General features: G+C 46.5%; 1 protein-coding gene across 1 annotated transcript in view; it reads left to right on the forward strand.

Annotated features, from left to right (window-relative positions):
* Positions 1 to 17,668, forward strand: part of PDZD2 (PDZ domain containing 2) — a gene marked incomplete at both ends in the record, with an annotated part of 141,893 nt that overhangs the window by 95,708 nt on the left and 28,517 nt on the right. Inside the window, 6 exons of the mRNA XM_082497250.1 lie at positions 9,314 to 9,425; positions 11,397 to 11,545; positions 12,165 to 12,284; positions 14,826 to 14,940; positions 16,688 to 16,761; positions 16,927 to 17,152. Of these exons, the coding sequence (XP_082353376.1) occupies positions 9,314 to 9,425; positions 11,397 to 11,545; positions 12,165 to 12,284; positions 14,826 to 14,940; positions 16,688 to 16,761; positions 16,927 to 17,152 (796 nt within the window). The remainder of the gene's footprint in view (positions 1 to 9,313; positions 9,426 to 11,396; positions 11,546 to 12,164; positions 12,285 to 14,825; positions 14,941 to 16,687; positions 16,762 to 16,926; positions 17,153 to 17,668) is intronic.

Genomic DNA, 17,668 nt, shown 5'->3' on the forward strand with positions numbered 1-17,668 from the left:
ATTACCTGTGGCGGTGCAAGCATAATAAGGAAGAGGATAACAATGCTGTAAGTTTAAAAACACTCTTGGGGTCAAAAGTTCTTGTGGAAACACTGGGAGAGAATTTCAGAGAAAGCATTAGCGTTGAGAAGGAACAGGAAGCATAACTCAACAATTAAATGTGTGCAGAGCGCGGGGAGGCACCCTCATTACTGGGAGGACTCGAGCATTCGTTCCCATTAGGGCACTGCCGTCTCCAAAGAGGTTGCTGAAACACGACTCACTCCTCAAACGGCGCTGCGTGGCTGGAACAAAGCAAGAAAGGGCTTTTGCTGGCAGAAATCCGCTTTGCAATGAAATGCTTTACTTGGCGGGGGGGTGGGGTGGGGGGAGAAGATGAAGAGCCTGGTGTGAGGCTCGGTTGCGGCCAGCCCTCGTCCTGGAGAAGGGTTTAATAACTCCTTTCCTCTTCCTGGTGAGGGCTGGCAAATTCCGCAGATGCTGCCTGGTGCCAGGATGCCCTTGGAAGGGGCAGGCGAGGGCAGGGTCCAGCCGCGTCTTAGCATGGCTTGGAGCTGCTGCTGGGCTACAAATGCTGCGTTTGCTCAAGGTCTGGCAGCCCCGTGCCTTTCTGAGATGCAGTCTTGTCCAGCATATCCGTGGGTCCGTGCCCGTGCAGTGCCCTTCACTCGTGCTGTAGCTGAGCGGACACGCTGGGTCCTGCAGTGCCTCCAGAGGACTGGGGAAACGCAAGTTTTTAGGGCAAATGCGGTTAGGAATTTGGGCGAGGGAAAATGACAAAATATTTGGGGACCAAATCTTGTTCGCCCAATGCGGCTGTTCTTCTTGTGTTGTTTCCAGAAACCGTATCACATTAAAATAAGCAATTGCAATTCGTCTTATTGCCGGGGGGGATGTTCAGTGATGGGCTGATGGTGGTGGTGCGGCACTGGCAGGAGCATGGGGAAGGTGTGGGCACACATGCCATGATTTGGGGAAGGAGGAAGAGTGGTGAAAGGCCCCCAGGCAGCAGTGTCATTGAATTACTGTTTTTCACACATTCTAAAATTCACCTGTCAGGGAGATGTTAATGTGAACATGTTCTTTAGGTGAGGATGGAGTGCTTCAGCAGCAGTTGCATCCTTCCCTGTGCCTGACTCCCAGACCTTCTGGGCCACTTTCTACTGCCTCCGTGTTAAAGGCGAGCCCAGAGAAAACTGTTTCACCCAGAGGCCGGTACTCTGAAGCGTTCCCTGTAGACGTGATGCAGCGTGCAAACTGTGAAATATCTCCTGTTGCTCGGGCTTATGGAAGATAACCTTTTTGGCTTGACCATAAATATCAGCGTAGACAATGCCCAGAGTTACAATTTTTGCTCTTCCCGTGTGATATGTTTGAAAGCCAAGTCAGCAGAGAAACAGAAACACAAGTTTATCTACAGTACAGGTTCTGCATGGTCTTTGTTTTTGTGAATGAAGGTTTTTCCCATAAAGCAACATATACAGTACAGCCTGTCTCTCCTTTGGCTGTTTGGATAACTGCCCAGTTTTGAAGGAGATGAACTGCCTTTAACAAGCTAAAAATAACCCCCTCATGGCACTGGAACAAGAGGGATGCTGTCACAGCCATGCGGTTCACATACATTAACAGAAGGATGATAAAGGCTGTAGGATTTGAGAGTTAGCGTGAATGTTGTATCATTACATCTGCAGTTTGTTTATCTGCAAATTCTGGAGTGTGTACACACTCCAGTCTTGGTTGGGCTCAGTTGATACTCATTTGAGATGTGCTGTGCTTGAATAAATGCAGCCTATAATGTATGAGGCTTCAGGTCCTTGATTCAGGTATGAAAGACAGTTAATGCTTATATATTCCATATCCTCTCGTGTACTTAGGATGATATAAAATGTGGTTTTGGAGCTGATATCCAAAGCTCTCCACCAGCTGTGTCATGGGAATGCTCTCTGCAGCTGTGGGTTGACTTCAGTATTAGGAAGGTCTTGCTTCGTCTCAGGAGAGTTGTTTATTTTGAGGACTGTTTATTGCTTGCTTTGTCCCTCATCATGAGTAAAAAGGTTGTCATTTAAAAAAAAAAAAAGCAGATGCAATTTATTGTTTGTCACGATGCATAGGTGCCAGATTTGTGCCAAGCCTTGAACTGAGCGTTTATTAAAGAAAATAATGGAGGAGCTGGACCAGCTTCCATACAACTTGAGTTCCATGTTCATCTCCTCTGTTTACCAGGACGAATCTTCTGGGACCTCTCTGCAGCACATGGAGACATCTCGTGGGCAACGACTAAACTGCATGCAAACATGTCATGCATTTTGATGTTCGGGGGGAAAAAAGGATAAAGCATAAAAAGGAAAACAGCAGTGATCTGTTTGTCCACCATGTCAGAAATGCGTGCATTTCATTTCCTTTAGCTTAGAAGCTGTTTCTAGTGAAAATCATAATATTTTGCAGAAGAGGAGTAATCTGGTCCAAAAAGAATTGGGAACTGTTTGAGAGCATCTTGCTATTTCCAAGGCACATGTTGTCTGTGATACCAGTTTCTTGGAGAACTTAGCTGCTTTAGCCATTTCCTGCATTTCATCCTACTGAAAATGATATTTTTAAAGTTTTGACTCTTCAAAACATTATTATTAATTTTAGCAACTGTTTGGAAACCTGAAAATGAAGTCTGCATTGCTTAACTGCAAGCCCCAACCATAAATATAACACTCTCTTAGGGGCCAGCACAGCTGGGATTCTTCTGCAACAAGAACCTGCTGGCACTTCTGCGCCATGGTCAGTGCGTTGGGGCTCCAGGTACCAAACACATTGAAGAAGGTTTTGGAGTGTCTTGTACAAAATAGAGCGTTCTGGAAGACGAGAGCAGCTCAGCTCCGCCACAGTGTCTTTCCAGTGGGTTTGCTGAGGGTGCATGAGCAGATGTGCTGCTGGCTTTGTGCTGGTGGGTGCCAGGTCATGTTTCTTGTGACAGTTTGTGTGTGATTACTCTGTAGACTTGGTAAAGAGCAATAAAAGTAACCATTGGGGTTTTGTACCTCCTGAAGCTAACAGTAATGCCCTTTCTAGCAACTACTGCATTGCGGTGAAGGCTTGGGGTGGCTTTTGAATGTGGACATTCAGTAGAGTGATAGACCAGTCATTCTTAGAGACCACTTTAAAGGCTTTTGTTTTGTTTATTTGGCATTTCCACCTATTCAGAAAATAGGGCAGCTCCGGTTCTTGCCTCTTTATCAGACTTCCTGATCTCCTTGCTGCACATGAACTGGGAGTTTTCCAACACTTTCTTTATAATTAGGTAATGGAGGTCTCGGGTTCCCATCCCCTTTGCCCAGGCAGGAGGAAGCACAGGCTGCACCCGGTGGTACTGGCACGGATAATTCCCAGGGGAGCCGCTGGAGAAGGCGGCCGGAGCTTTGTTTCACCAGCATGGCTAAATATAGCCCAAATCTGAGCCGTCCTGGAGCCATGCTGGTAGAGACTGCCCTGGCCAAGGCACAGAGCTGCTGTCTGCCCCGGCAGCTTCATGCTGGGGGAGACACCAGGACAACGTTTTTCTAAGATGCCAGTTAAGGCGCTGGATTAGCACTGACGTGGAGGTGACGTTCCTCCTCTTTTCCTCCATCCCCCGCTCCATTTGGATCTCTGCGTTTGTGCCATGACAGAGAGGAGCAGCAACACAATACCTTTTGGAAGAGGGGAGTCGTAGAGTCGTGGAGTCCTATAGCTTACTGCAGAAATGCTTAAATCTGGGTTTAATTCGGCCCGGCCGAGGGTGCTGCCTGGGCGTCGGGAGGTGCTGTGTTTCGGAAGGGTGCCGCAGCCCCTGGCTCATCCTGCTCTTTCCAACATCCAGGCAGCTTTGCGTGCCCTAAAACAGAGCAGTAAGCCATGGGAAACTCAGTGCTGGCCAAGTTTAGAAAATCCATATCCTCTGCATCGTTTGCAGTGTTAATTCTGCTAAATTACAGAGCTGCAGTTTGTAATTTATCTGTGAGACGGATTCAATTAAATTGAAAAAGAGCTAATTTAAACGGGAAGGTATTTTACTTTCTGCGCAAGGGAAAGGGGCCTGTGGAGCTCCCTGCCTACCTGATACATTTAAAGCTTAAAGCATGCTGTGCTCCAGGAAGCAGTAAATAATTGCACAAATAACTGGAACAACTAGAATTATAATAGATTTTCGAGGAAAATCTGCAAAACTTTTGGAAAGGCTGAAGCCCCTCAGGCACCTGCTGGTCTTGAGGGACTGGGAAGAAAGACTTTGTGCAGGTACCAGGCGAAGCCAGGTTTGCATCTTGTGTTTCGCACCTTTCTCTGGTGTTAGCTGCGGCTGGACACTTGCTGGGCTCATCCTGCTGGCTGTCCTGCGGACAGCAGCCATGGGGTGTGTCATAGTTAAATATGCTTGAAGAAGTGCTGCTCAAAGAAAAAAACATCCTGGCTGGGTCGGGACTGAAGAATCATAGAATAGAATCACAGAATGATTTAGGTTGGAAGGGACCTTGGAGATCATCGATTTCCAACCCCCCCTGCCATGGGCAGGGACACCTCCCACCAGACCAGGTTGCTCAAAGCCCCATCCAGCCTGGCCTTGAACACCTCCAGGGATGGGGCAGCCACAGCTCCTCTGGGCAACCTGTGCCAGTGCCTCACCACCCTCAGAGTGAAAAATTTCTTCCTAATATCTAATATAAATCTGCCTTCTTCCAGTTTGAAGCCATTCCTCCTCGTCCTATCACTACATGCCCTAGTAAAAAGTCCTTCCCCAGCTCTCCTGTAGGCCCCCTTTAGGTACTGGAAGGCCATTATAAGCTCCCTGGAGCCTTCTTTTCTCCAGGCTGAATAACCCCAACTCTCAGCCTGTCCTCATAGCAGAGGTGCTCCATCCCTTGGATCGTCCTTGTGGCCCTCCTCTGGATGCCCTTCAACAGGTCCATGTCCTCCTTATGTTGAGGGTTCCAGAGCTGGACACAGTACTCCAGGTGGGGTCTCAACTGAGTAGAATAGAGGGGCAGAATTGCCTCCCTCGCCCTGTTGGCCACACTTCTGCTGCAGCCCAGGATGCAGTTGGCCTTCTGGGCTGTGATGGCACATTGCTGGCTCATGTTGAGCTTCTCATCAACCAGAAGATGAGGAATTATTGCATGGAGCTCGTGCAGGGTTGTTGTGTGCAGGAGCATGGACGTTCCTCTTTCACATTACTGTTTTAAGGAAGAGCAGTGGACTTGCTGGTGGGCTTCCTTTGTCCGTGCAGCTAGGGCTGAACTTGGCGTTACGCAGATGGCTTGGTCTAATTCTCGTTGCTTCGCTCCCGAATGATCGGGTTGAACTTGTCTACATGCTGCTAGTGTTCCTCAGCGCCGCCGGGTCATGCTGCGGGGAGACGGATGGGCTCGCTGGTGGGAAAGGCAGCAGCTTAGGAACTCCGCAACGGCAGTGGTAAAGCAGTTTGCTTATTAAATTGTGTCATCCCCTGTGTGCCGCCTTGTTCTTGTAGATCGGTGACGATTGCCAAGCTGTTTGCGGTTAAACAATGCAGACTCTCATAATCCTGCTCCTCATCTCGCCTAATTAAGGGCCTGGTCACGCTGGAGCTTTGCCCAAGCGAGGACTCTGGGGGCAGTTGTTCCTTCTGGTGTGGTGCCAGGGCCGCGTGTCCGTGATAGCACTGTTCCCTTTGAAATCAATTGAGATGTCACCGTCGCTTGATCCTGGAGCTACTTAATGAACTGGCAAAGTGGGCTCTATTTTTAGGTCTCCCTTCCAACTACTGTGCGTGTTAAAGCTCCCTTTGTCCTTAAGGCCAGGGTGGCGTTGGGCAGGATTTATTGGTTTAGTTTAATAAGAGACATACAGAACTGAAATAATAAGCTCCGTTTGCCTGAAAGTGAGGAAAATTAAAATGGCATGGTTAAATGCGGGCAGCCGCCTCGAGACAGTAAAGCGATATATTCACGTGTGGCCAGAAGGATAAGGTGGAGCTGGGTTTTTCTTCTTGTCTAAGTTACAACAGAGCCAAAGATTACAGACGCACGACTTTTGGGGAGTTCTTGCAAGCTTTGCGGATTGGATTTCTAAGTGTTTCCTGAGCAGGAATAAAACTGTTGGTGGTTTATTAGACAAGCTCAACAACTTAAAGAATATCTACTTCATTGTGAATGCTAAAGGGTCTTCCCCTACATGTTTATAATTAGTGTCAGGAAAGTATTTTTGCTAAAATGAGAAATAAACACAGACAGAGGTAATTTAGATGTTTTTACTTCTTATTGTAGTCTGAAGCCAAGCTGGATGAAATGTAATTTCAGGAAGCTGCTGAGAACGCCCTGAGGCTTTCCCTAGCACTGGTGTTTGCGCACACGTGCCCTTCTGCGGATCGTACGTGGCGTTTGCTGTCCGTAGGCTCACAGCCTACAGGATTACGCGGCGACGAGGTGAAGGGCCAGGGTGCAGTGAGTGGCGATTGTCTCCTGTTCTTCCTCTCACCCCGCTAGATGGAAATGTATGTAATTGAAGAATGCATCTGCCCTTGCCTCTGTTGCATAGTCGAAATAAATAAAAGCAAAAAAGCTCCAAACCAAACCCAAACCCCCTGTAGTAGAGACACAAGATGTACTGAATGGGTCAATCTTGAGCCCAGGATCAGTGTGGAAATTGGCCGTGGCAGTGGTGATCTCAGTGTCTCTCTGTACACTGCTGCAGACTAACCCGTTTTTTCCCACCATGCTCTGAGCTGGAGGAAGCAATCAGAGCAACCAACTCATTTTGGACTGGGAGTTGCATGTTCTCACCAGGTGTAACTGCAGCTGTCCATGCAGTCCGCAGAAACGAAACAGCTCTGCAGCTCCAGACCCGAGCTGGGTTGTGCTCAGCTCCGGAAAAGTGAGGCTGGACCCATCCCTGTCTGTTAAAAGAGCATGCCAACAAAGCTGGCTGCTTCGGCTAGGCATCCCTCCTCGTTTCCCTCCATCCCTGTGCTTCAACTATTTCTCCACCGCAGTTAACACTGCTCCTGAGTATGGATTGTTTTACACCTTTGAAACCCCAAGCTCTGTGATTTTTTTTTTGTGTGTTTGTGCAACAATTTCTACCTTTCTACAAGGGAGGAATTCTCACTTTAAGAGGATATTTTCATTTGTATGATAAATTCCAGCATAACTTTGTGTGATCCACGCAGTCCCACCTCACTTCTAAACAATTCTGCTGTCTTCTGGGTATGCTCTCAAGGGATCATAGGGACAGTTGGTGATACTTTGGCTGCAGGTGGGTTTTATGATTTGACTTCTTACAACTTTTCTGTAACGAGTCCCTCACTACAATGGCCAAATTGTAGGCACTGGTTTTCTCAGACTAATCCTATTACATGGAGCTGTGAGCTGCAAAGCATTTGATACTAGAAGTGGACTCTGAAGTAGCTGCTGCAATGCCTTGAAAAATCAACAAGAACTAGCTAGGATTTGCAAACTATGTGTAAACTATGTGTAGCTGTTCATGTTGAAGCGGGAGGAATAAAATCAGTTTCCATTCCAGCTTCCTGTTATCTGCCGGTTTTATCTTTTCCTGAAGCTTTTACCCTTTCAACTTGTCCCGGTTTCAGTTGGGACAGAGTTAATTTTCTTCCTAGCAGCTGCTGTGCTTTGGATTTAGCATGAGAGTTGATAACCCATATTGTTGTTGCTAAGTAATGATTATATTAAGTCAAGGACTTTTTCAGCTTCCCATAGACAGGACAAGCTGGCCAAAGGAATGTTCCGTATCACAGGCATCATGCTCATTGTATCAGTGGGGGTTGGCCGGGGGGGCAGGAATCCGATCACTGCTCGGGATGGGCTGGGCAATCGGTCATCAGGTGGTGAGAGCAATTGTATTGCACCACTTTTATTTTGTCTATTCTTCTACCATTGTTATTATTATTTTTTTCCCCTTCTGTTACTCTTCTATTAAACTGCCTTTATCTCAACCCACAAGGCTTTTTCTCCTTTTTCTCCCTGTTCTCCCTCCTCTTCCTAGTCTACTTGGTGGTGGTGGTGGTGGGGGGGGGGTGAATGGCTGTGTGGTCCTAGTTGCCGGCTGGAGTTCAACCGCGACAGAACTGAAATCACAAAGCCTAGACTCTGCGAAACATAAACGTTGGGTTTCTTGGTTTGGGGATAAGAGGGACTGGGGGATGGGAGGCAGGTTCTGAGGAAAATCCTGCTATTTTTAAGCTTGTATAGTGGAAGTGGAAATCATTTTAACAGTAAGAGTGTTTAGTCATTTGGGTGGGATTTTTTTTTATTTAAACTGACTTGCAGCGGTTTATATAGTACATTAAAAGTATAATGCACCCAGTAAGTGGTTGTATTGGAAGCTTTGTCATCCTTGCCGTGAGCTCTCTGAATAATCACGTGGAGTGATGGTGGTGGGTGATGGGGCGAAAATGCAAAGAATTAGTGTGCGTATGGGGAGAGTGTGGAGAATCACTGTGTAGCGGTGCATCTAGGAAAACGTGACTGCTGTAGCTCAGTAAAGGAAGCAGTGAGCGGAGAAGGGAGTCACTGAGGTCTTCCACAATGCCTGGGTTGAGGAAGATCTTTGTGGGCTTTGCACATGGGTGGCTCTGCTCGTCCCTGACCGTGCGGCAGCAGGATGCAGGGGGTGTGTGGCCATGCTGCTGTACATCGTCACCTTGCGTTGTATTGTCACCTGCATCTAGGCACACGCGGTAGGTAAACAGACTCCTCCTGTCTCGATGCATTTACTCAGGGTGGCGGGGTTGCAAGTCCATACGTAAATTTAAGTTGAGCACGTCAAGGCTTTTAAGTGCTTAGCTGTTCAGTCTTCATGACGTGCTGTTAAATTAGCTTTTCATCCATTATGCATCGGCATTCAGCTCTGGACACTAACAATAAAAAGCCACTTTTTTAAGGTAGTTTTCTCTATAAGGATGTGATGTCTCTGGAAGCTTGCTGACCTGAACAAACTGCAATAACAGCTACATTAAAGTTTTGTTAAAATGCATGTAGAAGCACCTGGACGAGGTGCTGTGGGTGCTGGAGGCACTCCAAGGGCATCAGTGTGGCATCCTGCAGAGGATCCCTGGCCATACTGGGCTGTAGGTGCGCGTAGCCGTCGCTAAGATTTGCAATAATGTCCAAAGGCATTACTGAAAATTACAGACATGTGTGCAGGCTTAATGCAATGACATGTTTTGGAAAAAAAAGATGATGTTCAGTGGAATTTTTGTCCCTTAGTAAAAATGAGAGGAATTCCATCCACTTCTCTGGTTTACAAGTAAATAAGTTTCATTGGTTTTTTTTTTTGTTTTCTTTAATTTTTGCAGGTGATGGAAACCGAGAAGTCTCCAGATCCAGGTTGTGCAGAAGTGTCCAAAGGAAACAACCAGAGTCCAACTCTGGGAAGTGGCATACTGAAATACAGAAGTCGATCCCAAGGTAAAGCTGGGTTGATAAAAAGATAGGAATAGTAAAAATTTTATGTTGTGTGTTTATTTTTACTGTCTAAAAGTGAGATAAGTTTTCTTTCCTTTGGAGATGATATTAGTTTAATTTGGAAGGAAAATCCCAGCATGTTTGCATTCAGCCTCCCGAGTTGAACTGTTGTATGGAACAGAAAGATGAAGAAAAATTTTTGAAGCTTCTTTCTTTTTTTTTTTTTTTTTTCTCCTTTCTCTTCTCTCTCTTTTTTTAACATTTACATTCCCTGTACATTTCAGTGTGCTTTAATACTGAGGCGGGGGACATGTTTCAACATGCCATCACCAAAATACCCATTACAGTGAATACTCCCCAAGTCTTCTGTTGCTTTGTCCCCAAGTCTTAACAGCAACCTGTGCGCAGAGCTCAATCATGTTCTCATCTCGAATACTCCCCAAGTCTCCCTCCCTCCTATGTTCACCTTAATTTCCATTTACTCGGATATTTTTAGCCATCCTCCAGGGAGCTCCTCCGGCCATAGCTGCTGGTGGCTCACTGGGGATCCCGTGAGCGCTGATGCCCCTGGGCTGTGGGTGAGCCTGGAGCATCCCCCAGCCTGGTCCCAAGCCCGGGCTGCAGCGTGGGAAGGGAAAAAGCATTCAGAGATGGGCAGAAAACACAGAAATGTAACTGTTCTCCTGGAAGAAGAGAGGGAGAGATGACAGAAAAGGATTAGTTGTAGGTACCAGGAGGGTTTGGGAGTGAAAGAAGTGCCAGGATGCCGGGTCCTGCCGAGATAGCTGTCCTGGTGGTGCGCAGCAGCGGCACCCTGCGTGCCCAGGGAAGGGGGGCTTTAAAACCAGAGGTAATTTCACACCCCAAAGCAGGGAGCGGGTTTAAATCTCGCCCTGGGTGGTGGGTACAAATTCTGCCTGTGGATGCGGAGGCAGAATTACTTTAATGCTGAGTGAAAAAAAGCAGCTGCCCCCAGCTCTGTGTTCCTCCATCCCTCCCTGGTGACGGCAGCAATGCTTGCACAGCCTCTGGGTGAGGAGGAGACAGCAGAAGAAGGGTTTGGGGCTCTCCTGGGCAAATTTGCCCATGGCTTGTGAGCCCCATCCCCAGGGTAAGGACAAGGCAAAAGGATGAAGGGAAAGCAGAGCTGTCCCTTTCTGTGGCAGCTCCAACTTAGTGTTGGTTTAAAGTAGTCTTAAAACCACATCATGAAATCCAACTTGCATGAATTTGGGCTGTCAGTGTCTTGGGTTTTCATCTGTAAAATAGGGGTTAACAGCCCTTCCCTGCATGGTGGGGAAATGGCAAGGATAAATGTGCGGGAACTGCTGTGACTGGGGGTCCTGTGGGGACCTCAGAGAAAATGAGAATTGGAGGAGCCCCGGTGAGAGGATCAGGGTACTCTGTGGCTAATTACAGGATGTCCTTCAAGACAAATAATTCTGTTTCTTACATGAACTCTGTACTCTTCTCCTCTTTAAGACAACTGGGATTGTTGCCAGAAGGAAAGAAAATAGCATTTATTTGGCACATTTTTCCGTTTTCCATTCCAGAAAAATTTCCCTCAAAGTGACATGACACCTCCAGAAATGAATACTGCTACAGTGTCAGGTCTTTTAATTTTAAATAAATGAAGCTTGAGAGCTTAGTGCATTGGCAAGTGCCATTGGGTGAGAACAGCTGAATTTCTTTTCTGTCCCTGGGCTACCGTCTCAATTATCCTCTGCTTTTCCTTACTACCACGAGCGACAGCGCTGAGGAGTTCAGCATCCCTGAAAGATCATAGAAAACCTGTGACAGCAGGAAAGGTTTCTAGTTGAGGATGATCAAAACTAGCTTCTAAATGCCCAGTTGGAGCTGCGTAGCATTGTTTTAAGGCACTGTTGAAGTCGGGATTTGCAGGAGGTGATTCTGGCGAGAGGATAAAGCAGCTCTGAGATGTTTGCAGGATATGTTTCTGTGGTTTTTCCCTAGGTGCCGGATCCCGCTTGGAGTCCGTGGGAGAAGACGATGAGCTGACAGTGGAAAATGGTGAATCGAGTTACGAAATAGCGGTGAAATATTCCCGGGGTGGAAGAAAGCACTCTCTGCCCCAGCAGCTGGAGTCGGCGGGAGCCAGGCAGGTGGGTGGAAAGGCAGGGCTGGCTCTGAGCACCTCACTGTGCTCGGTCCTTCGAGGTCTGTCTGGAGCTCCTAGAAGCAAGGGCAGTGAAACCAGGCCACATAGGTACATCCTGGGGACTGAAACCAGGCCTGGACACCAAAGTGGGAATGCCTGGCCACCTATGGAGAACTTCTTTACTCTGAGAATGGTGAAGGAGGTTACTTCTTACTGTGACCGAGAGGCCCTAAGGCTGATCTTATGATCTGCAGTTCTAGAGATCTGAGGGCTTAAACAAAAAAAAACCCTGCTTCTCTTTATTTTAGTGACTTGATGATGTAGGCTTTTTCTTTTTTAGATAAGGACTTCAGTATATCATGAGGCTACCCTTAATCTTTTTAATTTAAATCGTGACTGGTATGTTACAAAATGATCCTGCTGTGCAAAGTGCGGGAAAATTACTGTGGCAAGATTCACTTTGTCTGTAATGAGCTAGGATTTCATCGCTTGAACATTTTTCTGAATATATCTGTAAGATCTGCCCCTGCCCGGCCCCAACACATACAGTTATCCCGGTATGACATCCCAGTGCCGGTGCCAAGCAATCAGAGCAACTTCCCTTGTTTGCTGATGTTTGTTAGGACTACCATATCGTGAAGAAATCCACCCGTTCCTTCAGTGCTGCTCAAGTGGAATCTCCATGGAGACTGACCCAGCCGTCCATCATTTCCAACATTGTCCTGATGAAGGGGCAAGGCAAGGTGAGGATTTCTGCATGTGTCTGGTTTTTCACGTGTAGCAAGAGCTAGTGTTTAAGAGGTATCTCCCACACCCAGGACTTCCAGCAGTTCTCAAGGTAGCCAGTAATAACGGTAACAATAAACAAATCCCATTTTCAGATGTAAATGTCAAAGTTACATCTGCAAAATACGAGGGAAGTGATGTTCGTATCATGCACTTGGTGCAGGGTGGCTTTCATTCTGATTTGGTGCATCTGGTCATTACTTAGATATCAAATATTAATAATGGATCTGTAAATATGTATGTTTATGCAAAGTTCGTGCAGCTACAGAAGAGTACCTGTTTGCATGGATATTTATGGACAAGCATATTTTATCTCCATGAAATCTGGATATATTAAAAAAAAATTCACTGCAAATTAAGCGTTAAACCCAAAGTCAGGTTCCTGGTTGATTGCTCATCTGAAAGCACTGAATTCTCTGGGTCAGAGAGTCTTCTTTTCTCGCCCCAATAATGCGTTTGTGCACTTGCTAGGTACCAGCTGGCTGAATCCTAAGGGAAAATAGACAAGCATTAACCTAGGTATATATTGTTTTCCCTAATCCAACACGCGCTAGTACTGGAGCTGTCATTTAAATATGCTAAAAATATGCATGTCTTTTTCTGAAATACTCTTTAAATTCATCAGATGGATGTGTTTTGGACTAAAAAGACTTGTTTTGACTTTCAAGCTCAAATACAAAACAAATTCCTTGTTGTGCTTTGAGTTTAGCAAAGAGTTAGAAATAGTGGATTCTCTGGGTAGATTGACTCATAGTTGCTATAACTCTGCTTGTTTCAGGAGCTTCAGGTCTTTTGTGACATTTCCAAGCAGATATTTTTTCACTTACTTATTTTTTTGACCCCATTTTTCTCATAGGAATAAGCTTATTTCTCCCCGGGGGATAAGCCACCCTCTCCTGCCTTCCTGCAGTTAGCTCCAAGGCGTTACAAAGTAGTTGGGAGCGTGCAGACTCTCGTGATCAGGAACCACCTCAAACAGCTGCTGGTTTAGGTGCCTTCCACCCACTTTTTGAGTGATCACCTCTGTTAGGAACTGCACTGCTTACAATTTGCACAGTAGCGTTTGCTTTATTAACTTTATGGGGACGTGGGACTTGAAAAGTATTTCCACAGAGGCTCTGTGTTGGTGGCTGGGAACCAAGCGCGTGCCCTTGGTTTTTCATCTGTAGGTAGATCTGCCAAGGGGTGGTTTTCTGCTGGGCAGCGGCAGCGCTTCCGCGGGAAGGTGGGCTGACGTGGGAACTGCTGTGCTTTGCAGCTGTATTTCTCCCAACCCACCCCACGGAGCCGTGGGGAGAACTCTTGTGTCCATGCAGCGGAGCGCCAGGAGCCTCGTGTTTTCCATAGGTCGCTTTGCAGTTGATAATTGCCCAGTGAAAAGTTAGTTGCGTTGTTTTGCGTTGCGCGGGGCAGGCAGGATGCTTCCTTTCTAGAAACCGGTAGTCTCTTATCAAGTTACTAGAAGCTCATAACAACAGTAGTCTACTTGCTGTTCACGGAGTAAAACAAAAGAGCTGGTTGTTGTATTGGGTTGTAAACACAGCGATAGCGATAGCGCCTGCCCTGGGAGCATCCCTCAGCTGGAGAGCACTGCCCGAGGCGCTAATAATAGCCGTGGCTTCAGATCAGTGAAGCACAGCAGTTTTCCACTTCCCTTGTCCACCTGGTCAGTGACTTTTCTCTTTATTCTGTAAAATACATGTACAGCAGTGACAAGAGGAGAAATATGGGGGGGGGAGGGGGGAGGAGTGTATGTGAAATGGATCAAGGAAGTGATTTTGCTGGGAAATAACTCAGGAGAAGGGGGAGAGGATTGTTCTGCTGTGCTCATCCGTTCCCCGATCAGCTTCGCAAGACGGTCCTGCAGCCAGCCAGGGCAGTGCAGGGGCAAGAGCTAACAGATGGAGCCCTGGGGAGTGTATTGATCTAGATTTATTTAAATACAACGTAGTACATGTCTCCAGAATAATTAAAAGTGTACATGTGCGTGGCAGCCCCCCCACGCCAGCCCCCTTCCAGCTAAATTCCTGACATTACAGCACTGACCTTATGTCATGTTCTTAAGCTTTTCTTTTTCCTGAGGAAATGCAGGATCTGCAACAGCAGAGAAAACTACAGTTACTCCTGGATATAGATCTCAGGGGTGGGAATCTACTGTCAGTCAATTTCAAAGCAACGTGTTACAGTTTTTAAAATGGGAATGGGATAACATAAAGCCATTGACCCAGTGTTTGAAAAAAAAAAAAAATAAATCTTGAAATAGCATTTTTGCCTTTTAGCTTATGGTGCTTGCTGCTGCTTTTGGGGCTGATAAGTGTGTTGATATTAGAGTGAAAGTAAATCAGGAGGTGCAAGTAGAGGTAAGATGGCAGCGCTATTCATCAGCAGCTATTAGGTTTTGATCTTTCCTTTGTCTTGTATGTTTTCGGCAGTCTTTCTTACACAGGTGAGTATAAAGTAAGGTGCCAGCTGTGTGTCTTCTCCTGCCTTTTCTGTAGGGTCTTGGATTCAGCATTGTGGGAGGTCAGGATTCTGCTCGTGGACGCATGGGGATTTTCGTGAAGACTATATTCCCAAATGGAGCAGCGGCTGCTGACGGAAGGCTTAAAGAAGGTATGGTAGAGAGAATCCAACTGCAAATAAAGGACCACAGTGGGATATTATTTCAGCCCAGCAGAAAAATTCAAGTACAGCTTTATTTAGGCACCTGGCCATCAGCAAGAGGCTGTGGAGGATGTAACACACCCTGTTTGTCCATCCAGGGGAAGATCACTCATAGCACTTAGCTTGATTATATTGCATATTGAGAAGGGGAAGCTACAGCACGATGTGTTGGGCTTTTTTTCCCTTCCTCTTCAGTGAACTTCATTTGCTCAAGCCATAAACTGCAGTTATTCAATTGGAGAGGGTCATCGATAGCAATGAAACGTATCTATCCAACCAACATCTGACTTAAAGATGCTGGTCCAGGAAGGGTTTATACAGAAGGACGTGCTTGGGAGAGGATGTTTTGGGCCCTTGTGCTCTCTGAGCCTCTTGTTGATTCATGTCAAAATCACACCAAGTAAGAGTCATGACCAGAAAAAGAGAAGAGGGAGGATAGGATTGGCAGTAAGGTCACCCGGCTGGTTAAAGAAGTAGATATATCCTGATTTTATTACTGCTTTTCCAGTCTTGATCTCTGAGCTGGACATATAGGCTGCTCTGTGTGTGTTTGCACCCTGGTCCAAGTGCTCCTGCACCAGACAGACTCTTACGCACTGTTGAAAGTACAAAGTGACCATGAGTTCAGAGCGGTGGTTTACAACTCTTCCGTAGGGGCTGGGTTACTTCTCATCCGCAGAAAGCTGCTCCTGTGTTACTTCTCTCAAGCTGCTCCTGTGTTACTTCTCTCCTTCTCATATCATCATTCCCCTTGTTACATCTCATCACACTTGTTGTATTTGAGGCTGCTTTTGGTGCCAACTCTCACACTTGCTGCCAGAGGGAAGCTCGCGTCCCTGCAGCATAGGTTGTGCACTCGCCATGGGAAGCCAATAAGTAGCAGCTGTCCCATAAACCCAGCAAACCTTTGCAGGCTATTCAGAGCTCACAGACTCTTTTTTTTTTTTCTTTTTCTTTTTTAACTGGGGCAAAGAAAGGAGCGGAGGGGTAGACTTGACTGATGGCATTGCCCCATCTAATTTTGCACAGATGCAGGCAGAATTGCAGAAAGTGGGTCTGGATCCTGCTGGCTTTGCCCTCCTTTTAATAAAATGAAGGTAGATCAACGCAGCTGGGTTTAAGTAGTAAGACCCAAAGCCTGGAAGCAGGTAGAAATGTGACAGAATGTGTTCTTTGCAGTGAGAAGGGCATTTGCTATCACACATTTGCAGTGTGTGGGCTACTCGCTTCTACATCCACAGGCATTTAGTAAGAGGACATGTTTGCTTTCTGCGACAAGGCCAGTTCTCTCTGAACAGGCTTTGGAGTGATGTGCTGTAGTGTTTTACTTAGATTCTTGTTTCTACTGTTGATACACACAAAAGAAAGGGAGTTTTGTAGTCCCTTTGGACTTCATGTTATGACCATCTATTTTCAGACTTTAGTTAAAATCTGTAGTGTTTTCAGCTTGTTTGTTAGCATGAGAATGCCAAGCTGAGGATCTCTGCTGAAGAACAGTCTTTACTCTGGTAATTCATCACTGTTAACTTGTAAAGGTATTAGGAAAAGTGAAAATAAACTGAGAACAGTAAAAGGCTTTTTACTGAGCAGTTAATTGGAATCTTTATAGTAGCGGGTCGCCTTATGTACAGGAAGGGTTTTTTACATCTCTATAGTCTGTATATTGCTGACTTCATTTTTTGTATCTAATTACCAGGCGACGAAATCCTAGAAGTTAATGGGGAGTCACTACAAGGGCTGACCCATCAGGAGGCCATTCAGAGGTTTAAGGTAACATAGATGTACTAAAGGAGACATTCACGCTTCTCTTTGTTCCGTGCCATTTAGCACCCTGGGCTTCATATTCTTTCGCTGCAGCAAATTAGTGTATGCAGGTTTACTGGGAAATGTTGGCATATCAAGTCACCTTATTGGGGTTCTCTGATGTCTCTCCAGCAACTCAAGAAAGGAGTGGTGACCCTGACGGTGCGCACACGGTTGCGCAGCCCAAGCCTCACGCCCTGCGCGACTCCCACCTTGCTGAGCCGCTCCAGCTCCCCCAGTTCCAGCGCCAGTGGTGGCACGCCGGTCCCTGGCCCTGACGAGGCGGACGGTTCCTCCTCCAACCGCAAAGGACCTGGCCCGAAGGACAGGATTGTCATGGATGTGACACTCAATAAAGGTGAAGGTCCATTGAAATGGGCTTGAAGAACGAATCCATGTGTCTTAGGGGAGTTTTTGGCAATAGCATAGAGGTTCTAATATCAAGGGCACCTACCCTGTCCATCTGATCTTGAACCACAGGATGGGGCAGAAAAACATCCTCTAATGCAGAAACTTTTGAAGAGTTCCCCCTTCTACATTTTGCTGCTCCAAAGGTGGGAGACTCTTACAGGTAGCAGTCAGTGCCCGCACTGCTGAAAGAGGGAGTCTGTGAGATGCCAGGCAAAATGTGAATCAGCCTCTTGGCAGCCCAAACAGCCATGCCCTTTTTGTAAAGGGCAGCTCTGGGGAAGGCAAAACCAAGCAGAGTGCTCAAAATCCCCACATGAGCTGTTTGAGCTCCTTCCTGAGGGTTGCTGTCATTATCAGTAATTGCACAAGGTAAACTTATTGCATATGATATATGGAGTGGGACAAATACGCCTATTTTAAAGGCTTTAAATATGCTGATTTTAAAGGTTGGCTTAAAAATTAG

Source organism: Vanellus vanellus (genome assembly GCF_965231255.1).
Source record: "Vanellus vanellus genome assembly, chromosome: Z".
Classification (NCBI taxonomy): domain Eukaryota; kingdom Metazoa; phylum Chordata; class Aves; order Charadriiformes; family Charadriidae; genus Vanellus; species Vanellus vanellus.